The sequence below is a fragment of the Chionomys nivalis genome, chromosome 3 (genome assembly GCF_950005125.1).
Source record: "Chionomys nivalis chromosome 3, mChiNiv1.1, whole genome shotgun sequence".
Taxonomy (NCBI): domain Eukaryota; kingdom Metazoa; phylum Chordata; class Mammalia; order Rodentia; family Cricetidae; genus Chionomys; species Chionomys nivalis.
This window is the reverse complement of record NC_080088.1, coordinates 122,976,583-122,996,663: the sequence shown is the minus strand read 5'-3', so window position 1 is coordinate 122,996,663 and position 20,081 is coordinate 122,976,583. Positions and strand designations below refer to the sequence as shown.

The following is a 20,081-nucleotide window of genomic DNA, read 5'->3' as shown; positions in this document are numbered from 1 at the left end:
ACAAAGCCACCGTTAGCTGGCAGTAAGGCAAGCCTCAAAACCAAGGCATAGCTCCATCACTTAACACATGTATCATTTTGACACCTGTGAGACTCAGTTTCCTTATCTTTAATTTTGGAAAGATAGTGGTAGGAGCCCAGAGATTCCTATCAGGGAGTGCCAAGCAGTAACAATTGTCTTCCAGGAAGGGCACACGGCATCATCATCACCGGTTCCTGTGCTGTTGGAAATAGACACAGTGAATTGTGGGAGCATTTGTTGTCCAGGAATCTATCTTATCAGCTATGTGTTGGATACAATCATGCTTAGAAAGCCAGGCAACCTGCACAGCACTGTTTAAACACATACTACAGGACACAGGGACTTGCACTGTGACTCTGAGTGTCAGCCTTCTTAGATAAATGGAGAGCTCAGTCAAGCTGTTCTTCCATGTCAGGTCATGTTCATCACTCATGGGGGCAGCTACAAGGAAAGAGCCATGAGGAGAACACTGTCTTCTCATACAGTGGGAGACTTCACGTTCTGGCCAGGGCAAGGGCTTACTAGTGAGTAGTTGACTCACAATATATTATCAGGGGGCCGGTTTCTAGTTCCATCCAGATCTGCCCCATCCCCTCCACAGCCTGATGTCAAACTGGTTATTAGGATGTGTGAGTTGAGGAGTGTCCTGCTTCCGGTCTCCCCAGCCTCCCAGGACATGCTCGCTCACTCCCAGAGTGTCCATCTCAGATGGGCCCAGCAGGAACTGACACACTTGGATCTGTGACTCTGAAGTCAAGGGTAACCTGCAAACCCCTCCGCATCCTACCGCATCCCCAGGAAAGGCAACAGGCAGAGCAGCTGCAGATTCTAGGGCCAGGCATAGATGGGGTCACCTGTCAGCCAATGCAGTCCTTTCATGACTAATGAGCATCTTCCAAGCCTACGGGACAAACTGACAACATTTCCCCCATTAATCTAAGGAGGCTAATGCCACAGTCTAGCTGACAATGCCAGCTCCTGGTGCAGAGTCACACAGTCTAGCCAACAATGCCAGCCCCTGGTGCATAGTCGTACAGGCTTAAGCACCGCTGTGTGCTGCCTGACTTTCTGAGCACATCTGTGAGCTATCTCTGCTCCCAGCCTGCAAGGCCTGCTTCATTAAGATCTAATTCCATGTGAATTGTGGAATTGTGATTTGGCATAATGTGAACGAGTCGCTCAAAAACTCTCATCTGGCAGTTTGGAGAGTTAGGTTTTTCTCTCACCCTTGACTTCTCCCACCTCTCTCTTCCTTTCCCACCCCAGTGGTCTGAACCCTAATTGAGAATTTATAAAGAAGTATTTAGGACCAATCCTTCAGGCTCCAATCTGAATCTCTTATTCAAGATAAGCAGGTACAGCATAGAGCTTCGTGCTGCTGACATGGGCACTGTGCTGGCCCCGGGCAGCAGCTGGGAGCCCTGTTCTGTGCAGCAGACCTAAAACAGTGCAACACATTCTTCTCTTTGTCTCCGATAGTCAGTGCTGTTCCTCCTGGGTTGTCCTGGTCATTTTCTTGTCGGCTTGACACAAATTAGAGTGGTCTTGGAAGAGGAACCTCCATTGGAGTGTCCCATAGATGAGTCTGTGGGGGATTTCCTTGACTAATGACTGTGGGTGGTGGCACCCCTAGACAAGTGGTCCTGGATGTCATAAGAAAGCAACCTGAACCAGTGATCAGGAGCAAGTCAGCAAACAGCATTCCTCCATGGTGTCAGCTTCAGTTCTTGTCTCCAGGTTCCTGCCTTGAGTCCCTGGTCTGACCTCCTTTGATGATGGACTGTGATGTAGAAATGAGCTGAAATAAACCATCTCCTCACCAAGTTGATTCTGGTTGTGGTGATGACCAGCAATAGAAACCCTAACCAAAACAGTGGCGAACAGCGGATCTGAGCACCCATTGACTTGTTGGAACAAGCCAGGACTCTTCTGTGAATGTCTTTTGCTTCCCACTGTCTGGAGAACTGAGAGTCTCAGTGGGCTTCAGCAAAGTGTCATGAGAGAAGAAAGAGGGAGAGGGGAGGGTGAAGAATGGAAAAGGGTGAAAAACTGAGCCTCTAGCCTGAAAGCCCTCCTCCAGGACCTGAATCTGACACAATCCTGCCATGGGATGCTTCACTGTGTTCAGATGGTGACCTCAGATGCTCTAGGGACTGTGGAAATAAGGCAGAGTCTTGGAGCTGTGTCACCCTCAAAGGTGACCCCAGCTTCTGGTCCAGAATGTGAACGTGCCAGGCTGTATGCCCTGCGTCTTCCTATCTGACACACTGCCTTCTACAAGAGGTCACGCCTATGAGTCAACCCTCTCTTCCCTTAAGAAAGAAATTAATGAAAGTCTCTGGTGCTTTCTAGAACATTCCTCTCTTGGTCCTTGTTCATTTTTCCTCAAAATCTCCTCTCCTGGGTCTATACTGCTTCCTCCTTAGTGACCTGGGGCCACTTACCCCAGTGGTCACCTGCCATCAGAGGCCTTTTCATTTCCCACAGAGCCAGGCACATGCTTCTGTTTCTGAATTTGTATGAATTTATCTAACCATTTATATACACACCCCAGCATGCAGGCTGTGTGAAGACAGCCCCGGGATTCCTGAACTGTTCTCCATCCCTTAGTCATTCAACAAACCCAGGCTCCAGGCTCGGTGCTCATCTCAAACCCTGATTTCTGGCTCTTCCCATGAAAAAAATCATGGTAGACCTGTAACCCTCTCTGTCTGCCTCACCTCACCTGCCAGGCTTGAACCCTAACTGCAGGAGTGGTGGCACTCAGAAGGCAGAGGCTGGGGGATCTCTGTGAGTTCAAAGGCAGCCTGGTACACATGGTAAGTTCTAGGCTAGCCAGGGCTGCATAGTAAGCACATTTCTCAAAGTCAAAACTTTTCTTTAATGAAAAGAGATTTGCAAAATTTCTTAAGCTGGGTTCCGACTCTACACCGAGCTAAGGTGCCCTGTGACTTGGAATGTCCCAGAAGCCAGGGGCCTTGGAGTAAAAACACTTTCTCCCCAAGGCCTGCAGTAGTAAAGAAGAGCAAATGGATTGGGACTGGCAGGTTCTCAGTGCAGTCCTGTAGGTGGGGACAGAGGCAGCAGGGCCATCAGGAGGGAGCCACACCTTCAGGCTGCCCACCACAAGCCTATGCCACAGGCTGAGCCATAGAGACTGCAGTGGGGCAGAAACAATGCAGGAACAGGCATAGTGCTGGCAGACACCCTGGGAGGGCAGGGACAGCAGGGGAATAGGCCACCACTCCTTCCTGCCAAGATGGACTGTAGCCCCTGAGCCCACACTTAAGTGGCCAATTAGGTTGTGTCACAGCAACAAGAACGTGATGAGCACAGGCCTAGACTGGACAAGCAGCGTCTCTATGGCCCCTCACTGCTCTCTTTCAATCTGCCTTGCTCATGTCCAACAAGCCAAGTCCCATGCTTCACAGGTGACAAGGACTTCGTCATCTCTCTTCTTTCAGTCCAAACAAATCAGCTATGCCTGCAACCCTCAAGCATTTTGGGACCTTAGAAGATGCAGCCTGGGACTTCTAGGAACGACAGAGCTCTGCAGGGATCCCACCTCTGACCCAGCCATCCTTAGTTACCTTTCTGTATCACTATCACTAGACGCAACCTCTTCCAATGCTGCCTGCAAGTCTGCGATGCGCCGGATGGATGTCTCCAGGTCTGCCTGCAGCGTTTGCCTCACAGCGGCCAGCTCCTCCACATACTTCTCCTGCAGACACAGACCACAGAACGAATTGGACTCTAGTAACAACTACCCCACTCCAGAGTTCCAGGCATGAGGGGACACCCTGAGCAGAGCTCATTTAGCAAATCCTTCCCAGGCTCTCGCTGCAGATGAGGAAATATGAAGCCCTGGGGGTCCCATGCAGGTACAACATGTTCTAAGCAAGAGGGAATAGAGTGTAGAGGACCCTCCTGGCATGCGCCAGGCATACAAAGCTGGGTCATCCATGCAGGGCATTGTGAGTGTATGTGTTTAGAGACATGCTTGGATTTATGTCACCATCACCCTGAGATCTCAGCCACCTTCAATGGAGCAGTAAGTGGGTCAACCAAGATGGGTCAGAGGCTCATGGGGGAGCTGAGCATAAAAGATGGATCTGGTGCAAAAGTATGGGACAGCAGAGGGCAGGCTCTGCTGGCTGGGCCTGCATCTTCTGCTCTCAGGGAAGTTCCAGGCCATGGCTGGCTATGTGCTGCAACACCCACCATGCCAGTCATGGACCAGCCCTCTGGAACTGCACGCAAGCACTCAGATATGTGCTTCCTTTCGTAAGAGTTTCCTTAGTCATGTTGTTCACAGCAACAGAACAGTGACTAAGACACTACACAAAGTAGGATTCCCCAGTGCTCCCCCGTCCCCCGACAGAGTGACAAACCTGGCAGGCATTTATAGACCACTTTCTGTTTGAGCCTGGCAGGTGAGTCATGATAGTCATCTCACCTCAGAGCGGAGGGGCTGAGACCATTTAGCACAGGTGCTGGAACTCCAGCTTAGTGTTCCTGACTCCCTTTGTGGTACTCATTCACTGAACTCAGTACTCTTAGGTACTGCCATACTCAATTTCGTCCTGACTCTTTGGGATACCTCTGATGTCCACAGAGCATCTATTTTTCAGTTTTTCCTTTAACACCAAGCTTGTTGATGGGAGGTGAGTTGGCTCCTGGGTACTTCAGGTTAAGTCTGGAGAGAGAGTTGGCTACCATGCTTTAGAGTACACTGTGACATGCAGCAAGCCAGATGCTGTTATATCCCACAATGCACCAGACTCCCCAAAATAAAGAATCATCTAGCTACATCTAGAATCTCTCTTCTGGAAAGGAACTCCACAGGGCATAGACCAGAGGCAAAGCAAGGCCTTGAACATGAACTTTGTCCAGGGCAAGTATGGCCAATGGATGAGAAGCTGAAAGGCTGAAGCTGTACCCAGCATTGGGATGGTTAGGGAGATCACAGTACGTCGCTTTGATGTCATTAGATGGACATTAATAAAAATGGAGCAATGGAGAAGGCATCCTTGGACACCATGGAGTAAATAGAACTATCTAAAGGACTGTCACCTGGGATCTACAGCAACCACACACAGCACAAACATTCACCACATACATACCATATCTGACATATACACCATCATATACAACATACTCACACACCCCACATACACCACACACACACACACACACACCATATACACACCACACACACACCATACCCCCCACACCATATGTACCACACAACACCACAGGACTGAGGAGCTTGGAGTCTGAGGGATATTATGGGTGGGGTAGGGTGGAATGGGGTGGGGTCCTGGGAGATATTTTTTAAAGCTGCTCTGATCATCTGGTTTCTTTTTGGTCAACTATTCAAGGTAACACACATACCTAATGATGAGAGTGTGTGCAAGGTGAAGATTATGGCTCATTTTTGAGTGCAATTCCCAGACCCTCCACCAACTCCAGCAATCCTGTGACAACAGACAACTTCCCAGGCTTCTCTGAAGAAACTAAGGACAGAGGCATCACTAGAAGCAGCAGAACAGGATCTGATCTGAACCCAATCCATGGGGCTGTTCACCCCAGTAACCCAGCTAGGACCATAGCTGTTTTCCATCACTGGAATGAGCTTGGTCAATATTCCTGTGTGGACTAACCCCCTCCCATTCTCCCCACAGGGAGCTGGCACCTTAATGAAGGCATGTAGTCTTTCTGACAGGATCGAGCGTTGCAGCAGGGATAGCCTAAAGCCAGGACAGCCCTTCACAGAGATGAAAGGGGAAGAGAAATGTGGAGAGCAGTAGGGCAAGGTCAGCTTACATTTCAGGTGAGGCTGCTAGCCACAGAATGCCCACCTCAGGGTTGGTAAATGAGGAACAAGCTTGTGCCCAGCCCCAGACCACAGTCAGTGGTCAGAAAGGGACATCAGGACAGTGGGTATGGGAACTGTAAGCCAAAGTTCATGCAGTGACAACTGCATTTTTGGAGAAATATGGGTCTTTGCTATAGCCAGAGACCACTCGGTTGTTCCTGGCCACCCAGACTCAAAATAATCACACAGAAACTACATTAGTTTCAATACTGTTTGGCCAATAGATTAATCATATTTCTAGATAGCTCTTACATCTTAAATTAACCCATTTCTATTATTTTATAGTTTACCATGAAGCTTATGGTTTACCAGTAAAGTTCCTGGGCATCTGTCTCCTTCAGTGGCTACATGGCATCTCATTGACTCTGCCTTCTTTCTCCCAGCATTCAGTTTAGTTTTCCCTATCTAGCTCTATTCTACCCTCTCATAGGCCCACGCAGCTTCTTTATTCATTACCCAATAAAAACAACACATATACAGAAGGACTTCCCACATCATCTCCCCCTTTCTGTTTAATAAAGAGGAAGGTTTTAACTTTAACATAGTAAAAATTACATATGCAAGACAGTTATCAAGCAAGAATTATAGTTACAATATTTATATCTACTTTATTTTTTATCATAACTAAGGAAAACTATAATTATAACTATCTGTTATTCAACTCCATCAAAGACCCTGGAAGTTATTACCTAAGTTAACAGGAAGTACATTGTAAGCAACTTCCAAAACTCTAGAATTGACAGAGACATCTTCCTATGTGGACAGTCACCCAAAGTTCTTTTGTATCATTGGGGCATCCATCTTCAGTCTACAGGCCCATTGTATCTGCCAGATTTTTCTATGAAGCAGGAAATTTCAAAGATAGATACACCTATCTTAGCAGTTTTTCAGTCACTTTCTTCTGTGTTCTGCAGAATGTCTTTCAGACTCTTTCATAAAACAGAATCCCTGAAGGACTGTCTCACCTTCTTTAGGTAACTTCAGCAGTCATTTTTCTGTGGGTCCTGCATGTCCAGTTCATATAGCATACCATCAAGCAATACAGGCAAGAGCAGTTTCTTTACCAAATGGCTAACAAACTCCATGAGGATCCTCTTCGATGCCCATCATTCTCTTGAAATAGGTTGGTGCTGCCAGGAGCAGTTGAGTCTCATTGTCATAAAAATTCTAAGTTCTTAAAGCATTTTAAGTGCCATATTCTGTAGTCTTTGAAAGAGCCAAAGAATATCTATCCATCTGAAGTACATTTTTGTACATCTAGAAAACCTAACCAACATGACTACAAGCTTGACTACTTTAGATGACTATCTATTAACCTGTATTTTTAATTATACATTACATTTTTTAAATGAGCTACACAAACACAATATCTTAATCAAGAGCATATATATATATACATATGCATGTATATATACATATATGTGTGTATATATATAACAAAATTGACCTTAAATTTGTATTACTAGACCAAGATCCATACTAATGTAAAGTATTAATCTCTATAGCATATCCCCCTTTAAATATAAACAAACATTTATAAACAACACATTGGAATTTGGGTGTAGTTTTCTACAAACTGCTTTCTGATTTTTGTTGGGCAAAGTATTTTTGGGGAGGAGAGTTTACAGAGATCTTTTGGGGGGTCTTGGTCCATAAAACCACATTAGCCTGGAAGGAATCTACAGGTTCCCATATTCTGTGGAAACAGAAGCAGAACCTCTTTTCCAAAGAAACATAGCCTCAGACCCAAATTTTGAAGTTAAGATACCTTTAAAATATATATGTTGGTATAGCTTAGCAGCTCGTACAATGAAATGTCTCTCTGTACTTAGCTCATTCACAGTCAAAACATTCAAAGAAAACACGATGGAGGAAGGTCATTGGTTAAGTAAAAAAACTGCCTTGGCCCTGATAGGACAGAAAATTAGGTAGGCGGAGTAAACAGAACAGAATGCTGGGAGGAAGAGGAAGTGAGCTCAGACTCGATAGCTCTTCTCTCTGAGGCAGATGCGATGAAGCTCTGACGCAAGATGGATGTAGGCTAGAATCTCCCCCGTAAGCCACTGCCTCATGGCACTACACACATTAATAGAAATGGGCCAAGTAGTGTTTATATGAATACAGTTTGTGTGTTGTTATTTTGGAGCATAAGCTAGCCAGGTGGCCAGGAGCCAGGCTGTGGGAAGAGGCCGGCAGCTCCCTCAACAGAATGGCGCCCAGACGTGGATGACTGAACTCCATGTAAAGCCTGAGAAAGCTTGGGAAAGAATAGAGTAAAGCATGTTTTCTTGGTAGCAGCAATTTCTTGGGTTTACTCTGCTTGCTAGAGGCAAGCAAGCATTCTCATCTAAGAGAGGCTTCCTGACTCAGCTTTAGCTGCAAACCTTGCTGCTCTTTTAAGAGGTCCTGCCACAAAACACTTAAATGGTATTGATAAAAGCTGACTGAATGCTTGTTTGTTTTCAGCCGTAGCAGGAAAAAAGTTGTGCTGTTTTAAAATGCTGGCGTTCTGGTCTGTACTGCCAGGGCAAACTCTGACTCTTTCAGACAGGCAGGCCAACTGTGGTCTGTGAGCAGAATGCTGCAGCTTGCTTGCTGGCAGGGACCCTGAAACGCCATAGAGTTGTGGCAGTAAAAATGGCTACAGCCGTTACCCCTGCCTTGAGGCTGGAAAGCTAAGGAATGGGCTGGATCTAGCTGGCAAAGCCACGGCTTTAGTCCTACCAATATTGCTTGGTAAATTAAAGACTCATGTGGTCACAAAAAGAGAGATATTCAGTAAAAGAAAGATTCAAAATTGAAGAATATGTTTAAATGATTTACAGTGTGTTAAAAATATATGCAGGCTAAAAGTTAAAGTTCTTAAAGGTGAAAAAAAAGGTAGAAAGAGAGTAGTTGGGTGTGGTAGTACACCCCTTTAATCCCAACCTTTGGAAGGCAGAGGGAGATTGACCTCTGTGACTTCAAGGTGTGGTAGCACATGTCTTTAATCCCAGTGCCTAGAAGGCAGAGACAGTCAGATCTCTGTGAGTTCAAGGTGTGGTAGCATACACCTTTAATCCCAATGCCTGGGAGGCAGAGACAGGCGGATCTCTGAGAGTTCAAGGACAGCCTGGTCTACAGAGTTATTCCAGGACAAAGATATACAGAGAATATAAAATAAAAGTAAAAATAAATGAAATAGAGGTTAAAATAAAGCCGCACAAAGATGGAAAATACACAGAGAATCTTGATACTGTATGCTATTATGTTCTCTTTGAATTGTTTGAATGCTGAGGAAAGAGCAACAACTGCTAAAAGATATTTGTTTATAAATGCTGCTGAACTAATCCAACATAGATATTTTGAAAATACCTTGACTTTAGAATTTGGATCTAAGGACATGATACTTTGGAAAGGAGTTTCTTCTTTTGTTTTCACAGAGGATGAGACCCTGTGGATTGCTTCTATCCCAATATGGTATGATGGACCATGCCCTCCTGAAGGGTTGCTGTAAACACTTTCAAAAAATTACTTCACTCAACTGCCGACTGAAATGAATCTAGCACACAGGTTATACCATGAAAGACCTGATTAACAGTGCCCCATTCAGCATGAAGCAGTTTGGAGAGAAATAACTGTGCCCATATTCCCGAATATTGTTTATAAATGTTCTTTCACATTTAAAGGGGGATATGATAGAGATATGAATAATTTGCATTGGTATGGAATTGACTTTATTGATATAAATTTAAGGTCAATCTTGTTATATGTATATGTATTTCTGACCTTGACTAAGGTATTATGATTATGTAGTTCATGTAAAAATATAATGTATATAGGTTGTTAATGGATAATCATTAATAATAATCAAGCTTGTAGTCATGTTAGATTTTCTAGATATACATAGATATATTTTAGATAGACATTCTTCTTATCTTTCAAAGACTACAGAATATTTTAAATGTTTTAATAATTTAGGGTTTTTCATGACAATGAGACATGTCTGCTCTTGGCAGCACCAATCTACTTCAAAAGGAAGATGGGGCCGGGCGGAGGTGGCGCACGCCTTTAATCCCAGCACTTGGGAGGCAGAGGCAGGCGGATCTCTGTGAGTTCAAGACCAGCCTGGTCTACAAGAGCTAGTTCCAGGACAGGCTCCAAAACCACAGAGAAACCCTGTCTCGAAAAACCAAAAAAAAAAAAAAAAAAAAAGGAAGATGGGCATCGAAGAGGATCCTTATGGAGTTGGTTAGCTGTTTGGGCAAGACACTGCTCTTGCCTGGACTGATGCATGATCTGGACACAAAGAACCCGCAGAAAGAGGACTGCTGAACTTGTCTAAAGGTGAGATGATCTTTCAGAGTTCCTGATTCATGAAAGAGTCTGTGAGACATTCTACAGGACACAGCAGATAGTGACTGAACTGCCTTTGAAATTTCCTGCTTTATGGAAATGTCTGCTGGAAACTATGGGCCTAAAGGCCGAAGATGGATGCCCCAGCAGTATAAAAGAACTTTGGGTGACTGTACAGGCAGCGAGATGTCTCTGTCATTTCTAGAGTTTTGAAAGTTGCTTATTTCTTGTTTACTTAGGTAATATTATATCCTTCTGGAGTCTTTGATGCAGTTGAAGAATAGATAGATAGTTATAGTTGTTTTCCTTTGTTATGATAAAAGATAAAATAGATATAAATATTGTAACTGTAAATATTGCTTGATAACTGTTTTGTTATATGTAATTTTGCTATGTTAAAGTTAAAGCCTTCCTTTTTTTTTTTAAACAGAAAAAGGGGAAATGATGGAGGAAGGTCATTGGTTAAATAAAGAAACTGCCTTGGCCCTGATAGGACAGAAAATTAGGTAGGTGGAGTAAACAGAACAGAATGCTGGGAAGAAGAGGAAGTGAGCTCAGACTCGATAGCTCTCCTCTCTGAGGCAGATGTGATGAAGCTCAGATCCAAGATGGATGTAGGCTAGAATCTCCCTGGTAAGCCACTGCCTCATGGCACTACACACATTAATAGAAATGGGTAATCAAGATATAAGAATTAGCCAGTAAGAAGCTAGAGCTAATGGGCCAGGCAGTGTTTAAATGAATACAATTTATTTCAGGGCATAAGCTAGCCAGGCGGCCGGGAGCTGGGCTGTGGGAAGAGGTCCGCAGCTCCCTCAACACACAATAATACACATAATCCAGACTTTCTGTGTATTTTCCATCTTTACATGGCTTATTTTTCTTTACTCCTTTAATCTATGACTGTCTGTACTCTGTCTCTCTAAAGACTTTGTTTTGTTTTAAAAATCACTTACTTCTTTTTATAACTGTCTATACTCTTTTTCTTTTCTCTCCCAAGTCTACACACATTTATCTAACACTGTGACCCATTTGGAGGTCTTTTTCATCTGAATCTGTCTTTATTGCATATCTGTAATTATTTTCTGACCAGGAATGCTTTTTTTTTTTTAATGCTAAGTGGATATAGCTGGACCAACTCCTTGTTCCTGCCTGTTGGCTCCACCCAGTCCAACATGGTGAAGCCATCTTCACTGCCTCTGAGAGCCATGCATGCTGCCCCAGCTCCAGGGTCACAGCAGGTCTATGTCACCATTAAGCAACTAGTAGTATGCTGCTCACAAACCCCATTTAAGAGCTCAGCCTCCTGAAAGAGTCAGAGTTCATGCTGCCATCATAACCAGGAAGCCGTGGTTTGTTATGCTGAATCAATAAGCCTTCTCTTAAAGGAGCTGTAGTACCCCTGTTCACCACCAGCAAACAGAGCCTATCAGAAAAAAATACTGTTACCAAAAATGTTGCACTTGGCTCCTGTTTTTGTGGGTCTAGAGCCTTTTTAAAAAAGCTTTCTCAGACTTTACATGGAAATTCTTGCCCCATGCTGGTATACCATTCTGTTGGCAGAAGCTGCTCATTCGTTTCCAGCTGCCCAGACCAGAAATAATCACACAGAAACTTATATATTGTTTGGCCAATAGTTTAAGTGTAGTTCTAGTTAGCTCTAATATCCTAAATTAACCTATTTCTATTATTTTATAGTTCATCACGAGGCTCATGGTTCACTGGTAAAGTTCCCAGGTATCTGTCTCCTTCAGTGGCAGCTGCATTGTGTTTCACTGACTCTGCCTCCTTTCTTTATCCCAGCATTCAGTTTAGTTTTCCCACCTAGCCCTATTTGGCCCTGTCATAGGCCCAAATTGCTTCTTTATTCATTAACCAATAAAAGCATACATATACAGGAGGACTTCCCAAACCACTCTGCCTTCAGGCTTAGCTGATACTTCTACACATGGACCAGATGGGCATGAGGGAATCACATGGAATGCAGTGAATGCTGGTCACATGGCTGTTCTCCTACGGGCAAGGGTACTGAACATCAGAGCAGGGAAACTGTCCTGCAGCAGAGCAGCTGTCAGGATGTTAAGCTGGGTGATCATCTCAGGTGAGACCTCTCAGGCCCAGTATGCAGACTCAGGAGCCTCCTCCAGCTTTGCCTCCATGCCTCTTACCCAAGTAGGGTCATGTGGAGGTCTGCAGTCCCAACCATCAAGAAACATCCCAGAGAGTAGAGGAGATGGACAGGGATGGGTGCAGAGATGGGCGTTTTGTCTCCAGTCATGGACTGCACCAGAACTAAGCAAATGGGCAAGACAATGGGATTTGAGCAGAGACAAATCCGCCATTTCACAGCACTAACAGTGGTTTCTGGAGACAATCAGTGTACAGATACAGATCTCGACTGTGCAACCTTCAACAAGGCATACAACTATTCTGGCCTCCTATCATCTCGTGGCAAAATAAGGGCAGCCAGTAAAGGATAAATGTGCTCATGGGAGGGGAAGACTCAACCAATCATGTGGTGTTGCTAACACCAAATTCTCAGAAGAGAAGCATTGGAAAGGGCCACATGGTTCCTGTGTCACTGGGGAGGCATTCCAAGGTCAAAATCAGAAGAGTTTGGAATGTGAAAGTCTGTGTCTAAAGCCATAGATTGACAGTAAAGACATCAGGGGGAGGGGCTAACTAGATGGAGCAGGAAGGCTGGAAGAGTCTGACTATAGAGATCAAGACATCAGTTCCAATACTGTAAAGCCCAAAAAGGGTAGACAGCATAAAGCCCCTCACCTCCATCAGAATCTAAAGATACAAGACACACAACGAGAAGGGGCCAGCTGGAGGCAGCTGGCTCAGGCTGGGAATCTTCAGCCTCCTTATGAGATCCAGGGACAGATGCCTGCTGGTGTAGCACTCACATCTGATCATGCTGAACCTTGGCTCGGCTGTCCCTTGAAAGCACAGCTGTGTTCTGAGGTCTGTTTGAGCTCAGGATCCTCAGTCGCTAGTCCAGAGCAGGAAGAAGCTCAGGGGTGAGACGTAAGTAGGATGTAAGCCTGTGTAGGTAGGTAGATTTGCACATGGCAGAACCCCCCCCCCAGAAACCCACCTGATGCTCAGACAGGCCTACAGCTCTGAGGCAGGGAAAGAAATAGCCTCTACATGCACCATTGCATGCTGCATACTCCTCTACTGTCCAGTCATGCACCTGCTCATTAAGTGAACGTTTATTGAGCACCTATTGTGTACCAGCTTCCACAGAACTGACACTGTCACAGAACCTGATCCACCTGTACTGCTGACACACGACACATGGCAGGCAGATACATGTTTAGGGTAGAGAGAGTCAGTGATACTATATGACTCTCAGTGACAAAAGACAGAATTGATGTACACATGAATGCGCACCAATCATATTCGCCAAGATAAAGACAATACTGGGCAGCATGTACTCCTGGCCCAGCATTGCTTGAAGGAATCCGGAGCCCTTCAGACTTCCAGACTGATGCTTTCCCAGGGGCACTCCAAGCATAGCCACTACATGGGAAGCAGTTCAGACGATAATTAATGTCAGCAATTAAAACCGTTTCTGCTCATGACATTCAATTAGAGGCTAACACCAATATACCGGTGCTGTCTGTTGTTTGCTGTTGTTTCTTTATGCAGAACATGCTGCTCTCCAGAGACCTCCTCTTGCCTGAGATGAGAGGGAGCTTCCCCCTCAGGCTCCTTGCCCCTGAGGCACTTTCTCCAGGTTTGGTTAACCTGTGCCAGGGTTTGCCTAAAAGAACAGATCTCACAATACTCATAAAGTTCATCCATCTTGCTGTTTTCTGACACAATAAAGACAGCAAGAGCTTCCTGCTGGGTAGAACGTGGGTGTTCTAGTGCACAGGTTGATACACATGTAACTGTTCAAGTGCACAGGTTGATACACATGTAACTGTTTGAGTGCACAGGTTGATACACATGTAACTGTTCAAGTGCACAGGTTGATACACATGTAACTATTGCCAGTGGCTTGCTTAGTAAATACAAGCACATCTATATCTATCAACATCTGTGTAATCAGCAATGGCAAATATTTTCTGACTTCAGCTTTGTAGCCCAGGCTGGCCTTAAACTTTCCATCCTCCTGCCTTCGCTTCTCCAGTACCTGGACTTATGGGCTTCCACTATCACACCCAGATCCTGTTCTAATATAAAATCCAAATGGCCTTGAATGTTACATGGACAAGAGGATCCCCAAGCAGTCCTGAAACATGCTGAAAACATGGAGTGTTTTTATATTCATCACATGTGTTTGCAACATACCTGAGCGCATGGTGACTACTGTTGAGTTAGTTCATAAATGAACGTGTTGATCTAGTCTTGTTCTGACTGGCATTCCACCGAATGGCTGACGTATCTCATCTTGCTTAATATTAATGAGATTCCTTAGATCCAAGCACCGTGGAAACAATACAACCGGAGAATGTTGAATTACTGCTGTGCCCATTCTCCCTGGCGTGAGCTATCAAAACATGCTTATGTTTTCTTTTTATGCTTTTTCAGATTCTCTACAGAGACGACAAATTCCATGCATTATGAGAAACTTGGAAAATGGCCTTCATTTCTCTGGTACACTGCAATTGAACTTCTCTCTACCTGCTCAAGAATGAGAACGAGCCAGCAATCAGCAGGAAGCAGGGCCAGGGAGCCTGCAGTCGCTGCTCCACGAGGTCATTCCCTTAACCATCCAGAAAACGCGCTGCTTCATTCTATTTTTATGGTGCAATAATAAATGCAGAGAGACTCATCAAAGACCTCATTTTAGTTCACTCTCTGTTGCTATAATAGAACACCCGAGACTAGATAATTTATATGGAGAAGACGTTTAGTTTGGCTCAGGGTTCTGCAAGTCCAAGGGCATGGCATCAGCATGTGCCAGAGGCTATATGCACCTGACAGAAAATGGAAAAAGAGAAAGGGCCTGAGACACCATCAGTGAGAACAAGGTGGTGCCAGGGTCCCTTGTTGACAACTACTCTGGAGGCCGTCACTTTGGTCTTCTGAAAGAACTCCGGTGTGCAGGAGTGTGTATGGGGGGGGAGGTGGGTGTGTAAAACCTTAACCCCCACCTCCATAGACCAGAGTACCTCCTAAAGGTCTCACCACCTTTTGGTACTGTTATTTGTATACTTAGATGATCAAATGTCAGTTGTTCTTTATAGATTCCAATTCTTAGCAGATTCCAAGGACACACTGATAGAAAGGGTCAGGGAGCCAGACGTGGTTGTGCACACCTTTCTTTGATCCTAGCACTCAGGAGTGGCAGGCAGATCTCTGTAAATTTGAGGCCAGCCTTGTCTACACAGAGATCTCCAGGACAGCCAGGGCTATACAGAGAAGTCCTGTCTCAACAACAACAAAAAGAAAGTGCCAGAGACATACACATTGAGACAGGTTTACAGGGTGGGCAAACATCTAACTGTTCCTCCTCATCTCGGGCAGACACGCCTGGTGGGTCCCTGCTCAGACTTAAGCAGCCAGGAGCCAATGTCTCTTCTCTTCACCACCCAGCTGAGTGCTTCGGCCTCCAGCTCACTTATGCTTTGCCTGTCAGTAGCAACCAGAATGCCAGACCTTATCATGCCTGAAGTGATGGCAATCTGCCCAGGAGTACCCCCGAGTCCTCAAAGAACACAGGGAGACATACGGAGCGCGACAGGTTTTCAATGTGAAGTGTCACTTCTGTGCTGAGGGCTTGATCGTCAGCTGGTGGAGATGTTTTGAGAAGCACCAGAAACTTTAGCTGGAGGAAGTTGGGTTGCTGGGCATGTGTCCTGGTACAATTTCTTGTCCTGCCCACTTCCTGTCTCTCTTTCTGATTCCTGGTTGACATGAAGGAAGAAACGTTGCTCTGCCATGAACTCTCACCACCCCGACACTCAGCTCATCACAGGGTTCATCCTGCACACCCCACAGGGTCTAACACAGTAAGAACGTATTTTAAATCCAAGGCCACACATGTTATAAACCACAGAGAGCTTCCTCAGAGTCAGTACACAGAGCTGTGTTCGTGGAGACCACAACTGTATCTCAAGCTGATTTTGGAAGCATGGGTGCTCCAAGGTTAAAGGGGTCCTGAGAGAAGCTGAGGTTTGACACTGTGTGGCAGGGTTGGAGTCATTGAAGAGACCATGAGAGGCCACTGATGAGGGTACAGCCTCAGCTGGAGCGGAGACTCCAGCATATTCGAGATGGCAGGCTATGGTACAACCATCCAGGTCAGAGGTAGGTATGGAGTGGAGCTAAGCTCTGTGTGCTGTGACTGACATGGCTAGGGAAGTGGGGTTACCTAAGCCCTCCAGAGCCCAGAAGATCATGAGTGAGTCCAAAATGCTGGACATAGAGATTTTTATACTGTTGAAGTTTGGCTTTGCTTTGATCTGCTCATGACAATGCTCTAATTTTTTCCCCTCTTAGAATAAGGAAGTATGTAAGTTATTTAATTTTTAATTTTACAGGAGCCTACAATTAAGAGACTTTAATTTTTTTTTTGAGACAGGGTTTCTCTGTGGCTTTGGAGCCTGTCCTGGAACTAGCTCTTGTAGACCAGGCTGGCCTTGAACTCACAGAGATCCACCTGCCTCTGCCTCCCGAGTGCTGGGATTAAAGACATGCACCACTACCGCCCAGCTGAGACTTTGAAGTTTTAAAGAGATCTTGGACTTTAAAAGTATTAGGATGCTTAAAGACCATGGAACTTTTAAAGAAAGAAAAGATCACAACTTAATAGTGGTGTGTTTGTGTGTCAGGTTGAGAAAGGTCAATTGTATGGTTAGTTTCTGTCAACTTGGCACACACTAGCATTGCCCGAGGAGGGGAACCTCAGCTGAAGAATCACCTCAATCAGACTAGCCCAGAAGCAGTGGGGGCATTTTCTTGACCCTGAGTGTTGTAGGAGGGACCGGCCTATTGTGAACAATGCCATCCCTGAGCGGGTGTCTGTGAGTTGTGTAAAGAAGCAGGCTGGGCCAGCCATGGAGAGCAAGCCAGAAAGCCACATTTCTCTATGGCCTCTGCATCAATTCATGCCTTATAGAGGTTTTATCCTTACTTCCTTCAGTGATGGACTCCGCTGGAATGTGTAAGACAAAGAAATCTCCCCCTCCTCCCCAAGCTGCTTTGTCACCGTGTTTATAGGAGCAACAGAGTGGATTGGGGTGGACCCAAATGGAGTGTTTCTAGTTAACAGAATCTGGGTATGATTAAGTCCACCTTTACATTAAAATGTTAACAGTGGTGAAAGAACTGAGGATTTTAGTGTTGTAATCAATTTATAGCAAGTTTAGTTTGCTATATAAAATTGATGAACTTTTCAGTAGCTTTTAAAGGGAATAATTGATATAGAAACCATGAATAACAATAAATAATCCATCTGCCTTTTTCCCAGTTGTTTGTCACAGTAGTGGGAAGTCTGAATGACAAGAGCTGGGGTGGCTCAGTCTGAAAGCATGCGCAGAGCAAGCCTGATGGCCCTGACTCCATTCCCAGAAGCCATGTAAGAGCCCTGCAGGGTGAAGAGTGTGGGTGATCCCTGCATTCCTGGGGGAAGAGGGAGGTCGAGGCAGGAGAAGGCCAGAAGTGTGCAAGCCAGCTAGCCTGCTGTATGCCTCAAAGCAGCCTAAGTTGTCCTCTGACTTCCACACATGTGCAAGGTCTGTGCACACATGAGCTCACACACAGACCCGAGAAGTCCCTCATTAACGGCATTCAGCACATGATCCTTTGGCTCCACAGCGATGAAAACCAAGGCACACGCAGCACAATTAACAGCATTCAGCACATGATCCTTTGGCTCCACAGCGATGAAAACCAAGGTACATGCAGCACAAAATGTGCTCTGAGTTTTGAACCTGGATCTTCTCCTGAGCTCAGTGCCAGCCGTCCTCACAGTGCGGGGCAGCGCTGGTTAGTCACACAATCAGGAAGGGGGACTGTAGCGGGCGGAGTGACACCCAGCTTGCACACAGGAGCCTTGGCTCTGGACCACACGAAACCTGCCTCTCTGTGAGAGCTGTGGCAGTGTCCACTGTTTGTCACCGTCGCTTCCTAGTGACAATGGCAGTTCTTGCTCCTTGGCAAAAGCTCTTTGTAAGAAAAAAAAAAAAAAGGAATACCAAGTGGATCCACCTTACACATCTAACAGCACAGTTCTTTCTGGTGAGGATGCAGGAGCACAAAGGCCACCCGTGCCACACGGGCAGGACAACCTCATTCTCCAGAAATGAGTCAGAAAATATATTACCTTTTGGTTGGAGGCAAAAGGATTTCAATGCTCACACGGAGGGAGTCAGATGAATCAGAATAGAAACTGCCCGTGTCATTCAGTCCCAGGAATCTAACACAGGGGGCTGAGCAAGGGAATTGAACAGGGAATCAGTTTCCCTCATGGTGGGAAAGGAGAAGCCAGAAAAGGCCGGCTTAACCCAGATGCTAATTTCCGTGGTCCAAGTCCTTTCCAGATGTGGCAAGGATCCCCAGGTGGGTAAGTAGGCAGATGGACTCTGCGTGTCATTAGCAGGATGCTTGGAGAATGCAGGCAAGAGGGGCCATAGGAGACAACTGTCAGCACACTGGGGGACCCAAGTCTGGGGAGATATAGGCTAGAGCAAAGAGAGGCTGATGGATCTTAAAGCCAGAGATGCAGGAAGCAGGACAGCAAGGCTGAGCCGGGGATGAGAAGAAAAGTTCGGGCCTTCCCGTAAAGTAAAGCTCCAAGGGTGTTCCCTGTTGGAAGCTGGCTCTGGGAGCAAGAGGACCCACAAGGAGATACGGAATTAAAAAATGTTACAGCTTCCAAGAGTGCCCAAGGCAGAGCCTCCTTCTCCGCCCCAACCCCACTGCACCCAGCAGCTTCCTGCTAGGCAACAGCTGAGCTGAGAAAGGTGGGGATGGCAGTTGAGTGGTTCACAGTCAGAGCACCCTGGCTTCACTATTTAAGATATAAGTGATGTCTCCAGCTTATAAATTCCCGCCACACCATCTGCCAGATCTTTTCTTCATCTGTAAATTTTGAGGAAGAGGTTGTAAGACTTCTAAAATTACAGCTCTTGAGTCTATGTAACCCAGTAAAAAAAAAAATCACAAATCTGTATTGTGTATCAGTTATTTATTGATGTGTAACAATTACTTCAGCTTGGGAGCAGTAAATTATTATCTTATGTGATTTTTATGGTGTGAAGGGCTCAGGCTTGGTTAAGCTGGGTGGTTCTGGCTCAGTGTCTTTGCAGGGCCAATAAAGATCTCTGGGCGCTGCCTATGCCAAAAAAGGACCTACATACGTGACAAAGATCTCAGAGTGAGGAAATTATCCACATGGGCCCCAAATGTCATCTGAAGGGCACTAAGAAGCAGGCAAGAGGGCTCATGGGGGACAGTCGTGGCCTCAGATGGAAGCCAAGGTTGGAATGGTGCCAACGAGCACTAAGAAAAGTGAGGAGAATGTCCTGAGACCAGCAAGCGAGGCCCTGATTTTAACCCCTTCGCGTTGGATTTGGGCTTCTAGCCTCTATACTATCCAAGACTCAGGCCGCACTGCCTAATGCCACCATGTGGACATCTCCAGTAGCAGCAGCATGGGAGTCTCAAGGTGTCTCTTTTGAGATTGTCGTCGTGATGTCAGCCGGGGCAGGCCTTGTCTGACGTCAGGTATGACTGAACCTAGGGGACCTCTTTTCAAGGATACTCATTGGTCATTGATGTGGGTTTGGGCTGCAGGTCTCAACTGCTGGCTGGTGACAGGAGTTCAGTGCTCTACCTTGGGGTTGGGTGACGCAAGCTGTGTCAAGAAGATACCCTCCCTGAT

At 45.7% G+C, this 20,081-nt stretch overlaps 1 protein-coding gene across 1 annotated transcript in view; it reads right to left on the bottom strand.

Annotated features, from left to right (window-relative positions):
* Myo18b (myosin XVIIIB) overlaps positions 1–20,081 on the bottom strand; it is a 208,631-nt gene that overhangs the window by 33,979 nt on the left and 154,571 nt on the right. The window contains exon 40 of the mRNA XM_057764761.1: positions 3,612–3,742. Within this exon, the coding sequence (XP_057620744.1) occupies positions 3,612–3,742 (131 nt within the window). The remainder of the gene's footprint in view (positions 1–3,611; positions 3,743–20,081) is intronic.